Source organism: Nyctibius grandis, chromosome 7 (genome assembly GCF_013368605.1).
Source record: "Nyctibius grandis isolate bNycGra1 chromosome 7, bNycGra1.pri, whole genome shotgun sequence".
Classification (NCBI taxonomy): Eukaryota; Metazoa; Chordata; class Aves; order Nyctibiiformes; family Nyctibiidae; genus Nyctibius; species Nyctibius grandis.
The window spans coordinates 2,213,362-2,228,477 of NC_090664.1; the positions used below are offsets into that span (position 1 = coordinate 2,213,362).

Genomic DNA, 15,116 nt, shown 5'->3' on the forward strand with positions numbered 1-15,116 from the left:
CTGTCCAGGTCTCTCTGAATGGCTGCGCAGCCTTCCGGCATCTCAGCCACTCCTCCCAGTTTTGTGTCATCAGCGAACTTGCTGACAGCGCACTCTAATCCCTCATCCAAGTCATTAATGAATATATTGAATAGAACTGGTCCCAGAACCGACCCTTGCGGAACTCCGCTAGATACAGGCCTCCAACTGGACTCTGTCCCGCTGACCACTACTCTCTGGCTTCTTTCCTTCAGCCAGTTCACAATCCACCTCACTACCCGATCATCCAGACCACACTTCCCCAGTTTAGCTGCGAGGATGCTGTGGGAGACCGTGTCAAACGCTTTACTGAAATCGAGATAGACCACATCCACAGCTTTACCATCATCTATCCACCGGGTAACATCCTCATAAAAGGCTATCAAGTTGGTTGAGCACCTCTGACAGTTTTACCCATTAATCCCTCAAATGGGAGCCACCCCGTCCAAGTTTTAGCAAACGTGTTCATATTGCAAGGCACAAAGAGACAAAGACAGTGAGCCCATAGGGAAGCCCATGAGGCTATTAATCACCTTGTATTTGGAATTAGGCTAATAAGGTACTCAAGAGACGATGCTTAACGGGACACACTGATGGATGAAAGTAAAAAAAGAAGTATTGAATAGAGCTGCCCGTGCATTGAACACTGTCCACCTTGTTCAGTGGATGAAGTAGTGTGCCTTAAATAAAAATGACAATCACACCCCTAGTCTGCAATGAAAAAGTGACTGAGAAGAACCTTTGTTTTGGCATGCTCAGCATTTAACAATTTGATTAAGTAACCTTATTAAGGGTCTTTGGAGGAGAGGGTGGGAAGGTTGATTACTTTTTGAAGGTAATAACAAGAAGTCCATCAAAGCTGTTAGTCTACTCCTCCACTGAACAAAAACTAGAGGAAAAAGTAGTTCGGGTACTCCTTTACTTCCTCTATTTCTAATCCACCACAAATTGAATTTATTGCAAGTGGGCTTTTTACTTACTACATTTTAGTGAGTACTTTATACCAGTAGCTTCTAGCTGTGCTTTAAGGTTGATGTAGGGGAATATCTGCCAGTGGGAATAAACGGTAGGCTGCAGACTATCAGCTATTTAGGGGGCCAGGAAGCAAACAAGAGAGTGATGGTCAGGCTTTGTGGGTCACCAGAGTATATTCAGCAGAAGTCCCTGAGGAAGCATTTTAGTATCCCAGACTTCACCACTTCTGCAGGAACACTGCCCCTTCCAGACAAAGCTGCAGCCATCTCAAATGTGAACTCTCTGCTTACTCTTCCCCTTCCCTGTGCTTCAGTCTACAGAAAGATTAACCCAGAGAGACTATGCACACAGCAGAGAGGCTTTCAACCTCAAACAAGCCCTGGTACCCTATGGCAGATAAGTGAAATGATACAAATTCCCCTTAAATAGTCTGCCCCATTGTGGTGGTTTTGTTATTACTATTATTATCATCATCACCATTTTTCACTGTTAGTCACTACTTATTTTCTACTATTTAATGTGTGTTCAGGCCAAATTCCTAGCTTTCTCATGCTCTCTGGGGAAATTTATTGGCAAAAAATATTTCGACACATTGCCATACCCTGTGCCACTACTTTAGGCATAATGAAACACCTCTCTCATACCAGCATGACTGCAGGACTCTCACTGTCCTCGCTCAGCTTTACATAACTCGTTTGCAAGATCCATGTTCTGCCTGCTTTTTCCCCATTTCAAACTACCAGGGTGCCTTCACAAACCAGCCCCATTCAGGCAACTGCAAAGTCGACAAGCTGAGTTAGATGGGAGGCCAAAATCTGATGCAACAGGTCAAACCCTGGTCTCATTTACACCTATACCAAATGTGGATCTGTTCTTCTCCATAATGTGAGCTGTGGCTGCGCATCAGTTCTGAATTTCAGGAACTTTTGGGTCAGATACACTGCCAATATGTAGTTGTCTAATCTCTGGCATGCAGTTCTGAAATAGCTTAACCATGATTCTCTGAGGAGGTTTGATTTAGTGTGATGGAGGTCAGAAACTGAAGAAGAAAGAATTTTCCTGGGGATAAAAGAAAATGTGTCTTGTAGAAATGCTGTTTTCAGAGCTTGAGATATGGCAGTTAAGTGTAAATACAGAATAAATGCTGTTTCTTTAGCCCTTTAGTTATTCCCCAGTGGGAGGTAGGGAGGTACATGCAAATTATTTACAAGCTGCCTAGTCCCGCAGTAAACCAAGTAGTTAGAAATGACAATGAATTAAAGATCGAAGCTTTTAGTAGTTATAGGGAATTCCATTTTGATTTACAAAGACTTCTTGTAGACTCAAGTGTGACTGAAATACTTTTCATCTCTTTGAAGCCACTGCTTACCTACCCACAGGTAACAAATAGCATTCAGCAATAGAAATATAGTGTTGCTCTGTTGCAATTTATTGGCTTACTCACTTTCACGTGACTACAGATTTTTGTTCGGAAGAAGCTGGGATTTGATTTTTGAAAGCAGCACAGATACTTTGCATTCATTTTGCGCGTCGTGTGGATGCGCGGTTGTGTTGATAAATGTGTAGCTTCTGTGATCACACGGTTATAACCTGAAAGGACCAATATCCACCTTGTAATGGTAACACTGAAACGGCTGGAAGAGCATAACACAGCCAGCAGGAAGGACTGTCAGACTGACTGCCTTTTCAGCTGAATCTCAGGAGTAACTTGGTAAAGCATGGAAGAGTTAGGCCAGTACAGACCAGCGTGAGAGGAGAATTAGACCCAGTGTAAGCACTGATGCTAAATATGTGTTGTATAGGCAAAGTATGATGTCGTTTTCCTTTTATTCCATTCCACTCTATAAATATAATAGAAAAGCTTGGAGGAAGTCCTGTTTTCTCACTGTGTCAGTTGTTGACCATCATGAAGGGTGATTCAGCATTTCATCATCAGTAATAAAAGCACAAAGCTGTAGAAGTCAATATTGGTTTGAGCATGTGATATTGAAAAGAAACTATAACTGAGAAAATCCTCACAGCACAGTAATCCAAGCGCAACCATGCAGGAAAACAAACAGGGATGTGTTCTTCTAGCAAATCCTGTGTTTACCAGGAAAAAAGACCCCAGGAGTGAGGCTAGGCATCTGCACATCCCCGAGCAGAGAGGCGCCATGCATCGGCTCGGCTGGGGGTGGGCAGCGGGCAGGCAACAAGCAGGGAGCAGGCACTGACCCCATGGGACTCCCCGGAGTGTACCCCACACTCAACCCCACTCGCTCCTATCTCCCCAGCAGACTCAGTAGGAAGGTGAGGAAGATGTTGGTTCCCTTTCCTACAAGAAGCGCGTAAGTGAAACATCTGAGCCTGGCTCACTGCAACTGCCCCCGGCTCCTCCAGCCTGCCTCTGTCTGGCTTGGACCACGGACCTCGTCCCCTGAAAGCAGTCCTGTCAAGGCTCAGGTTTTGTCACCAACTTGATGACACCTTCCCTGAAGCGCTTCTTTCAGACAGCATTTCATTGAATGAAGTCAGCAGCGTGTACCTGGCGTTAACTACTCAAATATCCAAGAGCTGCATGAGTACTTTCAGATGTAGGATCCTTCTGACTAATATTCCTATCATGTCTGACTAATGAGGGCTGGTTAAAATGTCAAGAGTTTTTGGGTTTGGTTTTTTTTTTTACTACCTTGTTTCCTACTCACTCTCACAGTAGATGATAACGAACTGACATGTTGATTACTCATTCCATTTATATAGTCCCGTCGGGATAAAAGAGTTGCTGCAGCTTAACTCCTTCTGCGTAGTTTAGGAGGTCAGACAGGTGTATGAATAAGAGTGACTGTTCCTGCCTGGAAGCAAACAGACTCGGCTCTGTCATTTAGGAGTAGGTCCACATTGAAGATAACACAGAATGACTGTTGCCCAAGCGGGAGAAGTCTGCTTCCATCAGGCAAGATTTCTCCTGGAGCTCCCCTACATGTGGCACTGAACTTTTCCATTGCCAGTGAAGGAGAGCAAGGTCAGGCCCATGGCATCCTCACTACCTCACTCAGGGATGTGGGAGGAGCCCTTCCTGCACCCTCTGAGCACTGGCCCAGGGAGGTGAGAGCAGCAGTCCGTGGGTGTATGGGTGGGCGATGGTAAAGGAGCTGGCTTAGCCCTCTCACACCCCCCTGGAGCTACACTTCACCCACAAAACCTGGCCCTCCACTGACAGTCTGTCTCCCCAGGGCAGCTCCAGAGCATGGGTGTTCCTTCAGTAGCTCCCTCGGCTCTCATGTCAAGCCCTTTCAAAACAGCAAAGGGATTGTGCTTGTTCATGAGGCAGAGACATTGCTGATAAGACTGTCGTACAACAAAGCATAATTCAGTACATACCTAGAGGCAGCTTGGGGGAGGAATGCCTGACATGGAGAGGCTGTAAAAAAAATGCATGTATAAATGTATATTAAAAAAAAGTAGGCAAGGGAAGAATGCTGTCAATATTTACTCTACTGCAACTCACCTCCCCATCAGTTCTTTCAGATCATTCGTTAACTGCATGGAAACTATTGATTTTGTCTAATTAAATAATTTCCGTGCACTTCACAGGGACAAACGCGAAGCACGGACTGCGCTGTAAGGCTTGTAAGATGAGCATCCACCACAAGTGTGCAGACAGTATTGGACAACAGCGTTGCATGGGCAAGCTGGTAAGTGAGCAGCTCAGGGCAGCAAGTGCAGCGGGAGGCAGCAGCTTGTGCTGGAGCCACTTGCTTTGTGTGCCTGACCCCCTGGCTGCCATTTAGCTGGTGCCTTAAGAGAACTGACACCAGATCACTTTACTGAGGTGGGAGAAGTAAAGCCAGGTGGTGCCCTGTTTTCCATTTGGGCAATTGCTACTACTCAAAAACAAAAATGAAACGTAAATCTGGTCTGCTTTGTGGAAGTGAAAATAGTTACATAATCCAAATTTAGCTAAATATTAGAAATAATTCCCTTTAATTTGATTTAAACTGTGCTTGCTGTAGTGTAAATCTCTCAAGGAGCACTATAAATTAGTCAAAATATTTCAGTGGAGTTTAACAAATGAAAAGTCCTTTAAATTATGTTTTATTGTTTCTTTCACTGTTAGGGCTTGATGAAAAACCATAATTCGTCTTAAAAAGAAAACCCAAGCGTATTTCACAGTGAGACACTACAGAGTTTGAACAATCTTTCAGTAGGAGAGGCTGGGAGGAGACCTGCCCCTGTATGGACACAGCACCTTAGTGCCCGGGTCACCTTGTGAGGAGCAAATTCTCCTTATTAGCAAAGGCAGGACACTGAGTTTGAGATGATTCCAGCCCAGCTTGATTTCTTTTATGGGAATGTGGTTCTTGTGATTACTTCTAGAAGAGCTTGGAAAAATGACCATTTGGAATATGAAAACTGAATACATATATTCATGTTTCGGATGTTCTCAGATTTGTTGCAACCTGAAGGCACCTGAGACAAATATGAGCTAAAACCTTACTTTGTTAAATGATGAAAAAAATCAAGCATTGACTTCAAAAGGGCTAGAAAACCCACCTCTCCCTGGAAAGATCTTTTCTCTCCAAGAGTATTCAGTGAATGTTATTGTTTATACACCTGTGACAAATCTTATGCGTTTAAACTATAATCGTAGCCCTAGTGTGAGGCGTTCTGGTATAGGAAGTTGGTCTGTGAAGAGCTGAATGACCTCATTGCAAGCCTTGGACAAGTCAAATATTAAATCACGTGAATTGTTTCACACATTTCTTGATTCCAGCCTCAGCTCTTGTGGTTACTAGTTTACAAAAGCAGAAAAGTAGAGGCCAAACTTAAAGCAGGTAGTGGTCCAGCAAACTCATGGGAATTTTGTGAGTTCATGCTGTGTCTCAATCTAGTTTGTTTGGGGGCAAACTGAGGCTGGGGAATCTGGAATTTATTCCTCTAAGAAACCAAATGTATCAATCTCCTCATTCCTTCTCAATCCATGCTGCAGCTCATTAGCAAAATAATAAGCTGTATATAATTTTTTTGATGTATACTGAACATGGGATATGGAAAATATGCACATCCCCATGAGGCTTTCCCACTTCTCACTGTGACTGAAAGTTCTCACAGCCCACAAAGATTAGGGATCTGAGAGACCATTTGTGAATCTTCAATACCTTGAAGGGCATTTCCAAAGATTTTGATGTTCGCATCTTCATTTTGGGTACTCATCTGGTGACGACTTGGGGAGTTTTTTGACCTTAAAAGCAGTGGAAGATGCAGTCGGTCAGCGGCAAACCTTAGAACAACCTATAGAAAGGCTCTAAATTCCTTGGGTTTCACAAGTGCGTGTGTGGGAATATGTGAGGATTCGGAGTTAGGGTGGGGAAGAATAGTCGCATGTTTAGCAAATGCAAAACAATGCAAATTCACATTATATAAGAAGAAAGGGAGAGGGAAACTTCCCAGAACCTCTAATGATTCAGCACTTCTGCTGCAATTAATTAGTGCTGCTTTTGTGTAAGACAAAAGAAAAAGGCAGGGCTGAAAATTAGTCCCTCCTCCTTCCACATGAATACGGGAAATTGTTTTTTCCAGGAGAAAAATCAAATAAATCCCTGATCTGTAAACCTCACAATGACTCAACAAGAGGAGGCAAATTTCCAGCCTCACCACACTGTTATGCCACTAGCCAAAGAGCTGAGGTTATTTCTACTACATCAGTCATGGCAGCAGCGCACTTCAGTTGTTTTTGCTTTCTCTCCCTCCAGCCAAAGGGATTTCGACGGTACTACAGCTCACCACTACTCATTCATGAACAGTTTGGCTGCATCAAAGAAGTGATGCCTATTGGTAGGTTTTGATTGCTTTTCCGTTCAGTCTCCCTTTGGCAGGGCTCTGCAACAGCAGCGGCAGACTTCCAGCCGTGGTATTTACCCTCAGCAGCCTTCCAGCTCCTTTCGGTGACTGGATGTCCTTCTGCCATCTCAGGACAGGACCACTTCAAAGATACAAAGCTGGAAGAGGAGAGGGTGTGTTTATTGTGCGTTTCGCTCCAAACCCTGTACATGTAACCTCTTAGTAATCACCCTGTTTATAATAATAACTACCTGAGCTCAAGGTAGGAGCTTAAAATGGAGGAAACACTGAAATATTGAGGTGAACGTCTGATCTGGGAAGAACCAGATAAAAGACATAGAGAGCAAAATAGCAGGAGGCATTCAAACCACTGGTCTGGCTTTTGAGGGACTTTGCTAGGTTCCTGTCCCTTATCAAGCACACTTCTTACTTTCCTCATATTTTTCCTTATTGATCATGACTACACATTGCCCGAGTACTTAAAAGATCAGATTTTGCTCACTGTAATCCAAATTCCTGAAAAGAAACATTTTGAAATGGAGAAGTTGAGTTGATTCTGGAAAGTATTTCTCCCCACCAGCACTCCGCCTAGGCAAGCCTGGCAGTACAAAAAATGAAAGCCAAAACTAGACAGTCAGTTTAAAATGACTTGTCTGAGGACATTTACTTTGTTGCTTTTGACAGTTAAAAATAAAAAAGTGAATTACATGGATTTCATCTAAGTTTCTGTTTCTAAAAATAATCTGGCATTTTTGTCAGAAGTAATAGAAACCCACCCATGCAACAAGGATGCTCAGGCATGGTGCAGGGTTTTTCCCTTCAGGCATCTACTGTTGAGAGCAACTCAAGAGGTCAGTGGTAGGAACAGGCAGCAAACATGGATTAAAGCCTCCTGGTACTTTGTCTTCCTTACCTCACTGTAGGCAGCATCAGTGATGATTAGGGAAGGAGAATGGCAGGTGAAGAGAGACAAGGCAATGGCGGGGACCTGAAGAGCCTGTATGAGGGGAGGATGATCTTTATGAGAGCAGAGAGGCAGCAGAAAATTGCTAGCAAAAGCCAATTCCACTAAGTTCATCAAACGCTTTTTATCAGGATAGTCTTGTGTTTCTAAGCATACACCCCAACGTGTTGGTAGAGGCAGGTGTTTCTCCAAGTGGAACAGGAACATAACCAGACATATCTTCAAGGGACTGATGCATATTTTGCTCCTTCTGTTGTAGCCTGTGGAAATAAGGTTGACCCTGTGTATGAAACTCTCCGGTTTGGGACTTCCTTAGCTCAGAAAACCAAAAAGGGCAGTTCTGGAAGCGGGTCTGACTCTCCCAACAGAAACTCTGTGAGTATCCCATATCTTTCGTCCACTTCCTTTGTGGAAAAGCAACAGATATTCATTCACAGGAGTTAGTACCAGAGTTCACAAAACTTGTATTTCAAACTGTTAAAAAACATCTCACTCCCAGCTTCCAAAATGAGACCAGAAAACACGTTATTTTTGCAAAGCTGGGGTTTAAGTATCTTTTAGATGACTCTTGAGAAAAAGAGAAAAATACAAATTAAATGAATAATATTCTTTTATCGAATTGGAAAAGGAAATTATATTCTTTTGATTTTGCATGTCTGTGTAAAAGTGGAACAGAGATATTTAACTGTCATGCTGGAGTAGACGCCTCCTGCCTCCTGGTGGTGGTGGGCATTTACCCTTCATACAAGTGATAGCGATGAGTTGGAGTCCTCAGAGCCTAGATTTAAAAGTACAGGCTCCACAGTAGAAGCCCAGCCAAGGTTATGCTAGTGCTACTGCAACAAAGCAAGGGACTGGCACCTCCACCTCTGCCCAGTGTAGACTCAGGCGGGTGGCATCACAGATTTGGGCTCCTCTCTCCAAAACCCAAACACAGGCAGGTGTGCTCAGCTTGTTGTACCCAGACAGGGAGATTTTCACCTTTGTGTTTGTCATTCACTCTCTCCTATCATAAAAGTCACCTTCTTCAGTACGGTGGCAGAAGAGCTGCAGAAGTAGGGCAAGGGAAACAATAGTTCCCTTAGCCCTGCCTTTGCTAAATCCATACTTAAATCTGTTTATATGTTTGGTATAACATTTCCCTGGCACTTAAATGTATGCTTATTCACATGGCTGAGCTGTAACCTCAGGTGGTTTAGGTGGCCTCTAAACAGATGTCCATTTGTGTCAGATGGGAAAGAAGACAGATAAATTTATACAAGAACTAAGTGAAATATTCAAGGGTTTTATTAAAGGACGTCCTCTATCCACTCTTGCTTGTGCCTTAAAAGAAATCTGGTAATTTACATTCTTTTTTAAAACACAAAGTGACTCTACCACCTGTTGCATTGTGATTACAGTTCTTTCTTTCAATTATTTAATTTACTTTGAAGCAGAAGTTCTACAGATGTAATTATTGCTTTCTAAATCAATAAAGCATTATGTTGAATTATGAATGACAACTCAAGCGTAGATGTCACAAATGCTGTGTCAGCTTGCCCTGCGGAGCTGATCATAACTAGGTAGGGTGTGGGTGTAGAATGAGGAACACAAGTTCATTATGGGAATTTCTCCAGGGTATTGAGGCTGAGAGAGAATAGAACACGTGTCAGCATACAGAAAATAGAAAACATTAGAGAACTGAATAAACAGACATGTGAAACCGTAACTTCTGCCAGTGCAAGCCTGTGGATTGAAACAACGATAAAAACCAGGGCCAGACGCAATGCTGCTCCAAATGATGGGGCCATGGAGCTTTACAGCTGTGATGTGTGACCCAGGAGCAGGCACTGACCAGTGACCAGAGCAGGGACGTGACACAGAGCCCTTAGAGCCCAGGTAAAAATGCACCAGAGCATGTGAGCAAGCAGCACATGTGAGGTTAATAATGCAGAGGAACTAAGATCTTCCCCCAGTTGTCCTCACTTGTGTGCTGCTCTCCTCCTCTCCAAGCAGAAGCAGCAATGCAGCCGTTAGGCTCACAGCAGCACTGGGGCTTTGTGGCTGGGCTGTGCCCCAGCCCTGGGAGCTGGGGAGTGCTTCAAGGTTTTGCCATGTCACCAAGCCAGGGACACCAGGGACATGGTGACACTGGGATCCTGCATCACCTCGCAGGTGGTGTCCAAGCTGTCAAGGGGCTAGCTTTGGGTCAGAGCAGCGTTCCTCCTGAAGGTAGTTAAAAGCAAGGGTAACTCGCCTAGGAGCCATGCCCTGACTCTACAGCCATGAAGCTTCCAGGACTGCAGTTCATGTCTCTGCACAGAGTAGAGATAATCATCTTGCTCTGAACTAGCCAAGGTATTTTTAACATGACTGAGCAGTGTGGACGCATCCACTGTGATTTTTCAGCCCAGATTCTGCATTTCCCATAAAAGAAATCTGGCCATATGCTCCAGATTTACTACCTACTGCTTCGTTCAAAAATGTGCTTCTGAAACCCACGTTTATACAGCAAGTCACTTGAGGTGATGTAAAAGTGATTTCAGTTCTTGTTAGTTTTTCCTGGATCTGCTCCTCTCAAAAGCAGCTTTGTACCTCTATCATTTCTATTAGACCATTTGTCATATAGCTCTTGGCTGAAAAGTCATTAAAGGTAACCGAGGTTCCTTCACGAGATTTTGGATGAAGTATATACTGAAGAGACAGTCACTGCACATCCCATATACAGTAGTACCCAACAAAATATGAAGCTAATCAGCAATTATGAAGCTAGTCCATGAAGACTGAGGAACATGCTGTAGCAATGAGCTGAAAAATAGCTGGGACTTGCTATTTCAACAAAGCCAGTCTTTCCCTCCTTCGTGCAGCAACTGGAAATCTTTAGATATGCTCTACACTGACTCTGTGTTAGCATTGCCTTCTCAGGAGTGCCTTCTCATCCAGAGGTGACCCATTTGTGCAAGGTGCAAGACAAGCATGACCTGCTGCAAAAGACTGACCCTAAAAACAAGGCATAACAGAGCAGTAAAGTAGAAGGCTCTTAAAATAGCAAGGGAAACAAGATAACCACAAGATACCTGTGGCATAAATCTACTTTTAACCTCTTTGTTCATTAGTGTCCTTGGATGGAGCAGTAGCTAGGAAAGTACTAGATAGGGAAAAAAAAATATAAAAATCTCTAAAGCAATTCAGATGTTTTGCTGCCTGAACCAAAGCAGGGAATGTTCCTTGTTTGGCTTTTCTTCCTGTTATGCAGGCAAAGGTCTGCAAAGCAACGGACAGAGCTATGTGTGCAGTATAATTCTAGAGTGTCATGGAATAATGATGTTAAATCTTTCCATGTGACTTAAAATCCTGTTAACACGAAATAAATAAAGCTTAGGAACATATAAGGGTTCACAGTTTTTCAGCATAGAGAGAGCACATGGCTCAAGTTCAATGTTTGGGTTTTTTATGGTTATCAAAGATGTTTTACCCAAAAGAAGTCACACGCGGAGAGTTCAGAAACTGGAGTTCCGTAAGGTCAGATTCGGACAGAGTTGTTTGGAGCAGGTCCTGGTTCCTGTCAGGCTCTTCATGGAGAAGCCAACTACACAACCAAGGAATCTGGTGCCTTATGCAGGGTATACTTCTGAGGCTTGAGATTATGTCATCCCACGTTTTCCTACACCCTGGAACAATGGGTCCCTAATCATGATTGACATTAGCATGGTACAAATAAGAAATCATAGTAATTCTAACAACAATATTTGGGTTTCATTTTTCCCTAGCCATACCAGCCAGATGACTGTTTAAAAAGAAAGTGAGGGCAGATATTTAAAGACTGACTTCACCAACTCCATCACACTCCAGCTCCTTCTTTCACAGCATGTTAACAGAATTAAAATCACCCTTACATTACAATTATTTTACTGAATAATGTATTCAGTGTTAATAAATTAATAGTCAATAGTTTCAATTAATGTCCAGTCTCCTTGGTAGACAGCTATTTAGTATACCTGCAGGACCTACAAATTCCCCCAAGCCCCTTTTATTTAATCAGAGAATCACATTGTTTAACATAATTCTTTGTTCCTTAACTTTGATTTCACTTTATACTACAGAAATCTTTCGTACTCCAGATTGGAACCTGGGGTCTGGAGTTCTTCCTGGGCTTTCATTGCTCCCTGTGAAGTAGGTATTTGTTGTGCATCACCAGATACAACGTTTTCTGCAATCCCATCAGGCTGACTTGCTCTGCTCTCACAGCACCCAAGTACTACATTCCCCAAAGGCTCTTGTGTGGTCTTATTTCACCTCGTCGCTCACTTTTTCTGGCTTATCCCATCTCATTTGCTCTTTCTGTCCCTGCAGACAGCTGACCTGGCAGAAGTTCCTGAGGAAGGCGATAGCTCTGCAGGCACCCTTGACACCAGCAGGAAACGCAGCAACAGCGGTGAGTGCTGCCAGGCCAGGAGAGCATCTTCAGATGTATAGGCCTACGTGCAACCTATTCCAGATGTTTTTTTATGGCATGTCCATGTTTTAGCAGCATTCTGGTTTTTAAAGCGGAAGGCGAGTGGGGCATGTAGTCGGTGCAAGAATTGTGGGAATGCTTTTTGCCATTCAGATGAAATCCAAGCCACCAGTTTTTTTAATTTGTTGTGTCCAGTCCTGACAGCGGACAGGGTTCAGGTCCATCCCCTATCTCCTACGCTTCATGAACATAACTGTAGACTAATCGCTTAACATGCTTCAGTTCCAGTTCTCTTCCATATGCTTGACTTGTCTACATGTCCTATAACCTTTTTGGGACAGGAAATGAATCATATAATATCCATATGTCTGTAAATTATCAAACATAATGAATCCTGATTATAATTGCAGCTTCTCAGTACTATAGTATGTGCCCAGTAATACTAATAGCCCGATTCCTTTGTCTGCTTTGCAGTGCAAGAGTAATGTTTTTACAGCATTGGTATGACGGGATTTGGAGACCATCATGCCAATCCAGAGCTTAGTAATGAAAGCTCAGCTACTGAGGGATGGCGTTTGTGACCCTGTTCTTGAATTCAGTCGTGGTGAGGGAAGCAATAAGTACAAAGGGTTTTGGAGTACTAAGCAAAACTTCAGGCCCAAAACATCAGAGCAATTTCTCTAGTAGAACCTGAAGGCTGCTTTCCTGAATCTCACGTGAGATGTCGTGGTGGGTTGACCCTGGCTGGACGCCAGGTGCCCACCAAAGCTGCTCTATCACTCCCCTCCTCAACTGGACAGGAGAGAGAAAATATAATGAAAGGCTCATGGGTCGAGATAAGGACAGGGAGATCACTCAGCAATTACCATTACAGGCAAAACAGACTTGACTTGGCGAAAAGTAATTTAATTTATAAACAGTCAAGTCAGAGTAGGGTAATGAGAAATAAAACCCAAATCTTAAAACACCTTCCCCCCTCCCCTCCCTTCTTCCTGGGCTTAACTTTACTCCCAAATTCTCTACCTCCTCTTCCCCCTGGGGGGGCACAGGGGGACGGGGAATGGGGGTTGTGGTCAGTTCATCACACTTTGTCTCTGCCGCTCCTTCCTCCTCAGGGGGAGGACTCCTCACACTCTTCCCCTGCTCCAGCGTGGGTTCCCTCCCAAGGGAGACAGTCCTCCACAAACTTCTCCAACATGAGCCCTTCCCATGGGTTGCAGTTCTTCGTGAACTGCTCCAGTGTGGGTCCCTTCCACGGGGTGCAGTCCTTCAGGAACAGACTGCTCCAGCGTGAGTCCCCCACGGGGTCACAAGCCCTGCCAGCAAACGTGCTCCAGCATGGGCTCCTCTCTACACAGGGTCACAGGTCCTGCCAGGAGCTTGCTCCAGCGCAGGCTTCCCACAGGGTCACAGCCTTCTTCGGGCAACCCTCTGCTCTGGCGTGGGGTCCTCCATAGGCTGCAGGTGGATATCTGCTCCACCATGGACTCCATGGGCTGCAGGGGGACAGCCTGCTCACCATGGTCTTCACCATGGGCTGCAGAGGAATCTCTGCTCCAGTGCCTGGAGCATCTCCTCCCCCTCCTTCTTCACTGACCTTGGTGTCTCCAGAGTTGTTTCTCTCACTTATTCTCACTCCTGTCTCCAGCTACAGTTGCTGTTGTGCAACTGTTAGACCCCCAGTGCTTCTTATGTGCTGCTAGCAATTCCTGTAGGTGCAATCCCAGTTTCAGCTGTCCATTCCCATTTTATGCTCCCTCCTTATTCCTTTCCTCCCCTCTTGGTCCTATAACTTCTCACTGTGTTCAGTCATTTCCTTCCCCTCATTTTGTGAACAACCCATCTATGTTATCTGCTTTCTCCTGACAACTTTTTTAGGTTTTCTGTCTTGCAAGTGCAAGTTGACCTGACCTGGTTAAAGACAAAGAATTCAATCTGCTTCACATTGTTTAATCCTGCCCACCTGAGATTAATTTGGCTCTGTTTGAGTTTTCAGACAACTTTTTATTTCATTGTCGATCAGTAGTTTCATTTCTGAAACCCAAAGAAACTTTTTTCTTTCAGATCTGCATTCACTGAATGCACTGAGAGGCATTCAAGGAACTTACTCAAACAGATTAGTTTAAAAACTCAGCATGTGTCAAACCTCCAAATAACTTCCGCGGCACATTAATGATTCCTTTGATCAGCGCTGGCTTTTTTACAATCCATCCTTCAGAGGCTCAGGGTATAAATTATGCATCAGTCAGTACAAAAATTTCCCCTTGGTAGATTTTTAATAAACTGCCCACACTGTTTGCACAAGCCATGGAAATGGTAAAATCCTTTTCAGACCGTAAAAATCCCTGCTTTTTTTTTTTTTGGCCTGCTGCTGCTAGGGGAAACAGATATGAAAACAGATGGGTTTCTGTTGTGTGGAGACGTGGACTAAATACCTGTATGGCCTTCAGATTCAAGTGCCTCCTAGTAATATCCAGGGACCGTGAGCTAAACAGAGATTAAAAATTTAACCAAGTAAACTCAAAATGTTGTTACAGGGTGATTCATGAGTCCTTTTTCCTCAGTTGTCCACTGCCTTTTTGGCAGGCAGTTCCACATTAAAGCCTTGATGAATCAAATCGATTACAGGGGGTTTTTTTTCCATTAAAAAACTGTCTTCTGCAAATAATATTTTAGGAAAATGTACATTTGAGACTCTTTGCTTAAAGGGAAACAGCAGAAAAGATACAGCCTGCAGAAGGGTGAAAGGACCCAGCACGTGTGTGGCCATGTAATCGCTCCTATAGACCCCTATGACAACTTCAAGGTGGTTTATTCGTTACAATTATAAAGTCTTCAGAACAGAGATTGTTTTGTGCCATGGGCCAGTGGTATACATGGTTTTGTTGGGGGTGTAGAAGGGTT

At 43.8% G+C, this 15,116-nt stretch overlaps 1 protein-coding gene across 1 annotated transcript in view; it reads left to right on the top strand.

The window, feature by feature from the left end:
- Positions 1 to 15,116, top strand: part of STAC (SH3 and cysteine rich domain) — a 73,072-nt gene that overhangs the window by 43,613 nt on the left and 14,343 nt on the right. Inside the window, exons 3-6 of the mRNA XM_068405265.1 lie at positions 4,567 to 4,667; positions 6,726 to 6,807; positions 8,037 to 8,152; positions 12,110 to 12,191. Of these exons, the coding sequence (XP_068261366.1) occupies positions 4,567 to 4,667; positions 6,726 to 6,807; positions 8,037 to 8,152; positions 12,110 to 12,191 (381 nt within the window). The remainder of the gene's footprint in view (positions 1 to 4,566; positions 4,668 to 6,725; positions 6,808 to 8,036; positions 8,153 to 12,109; positions 12,192 to 15,116) is intronic.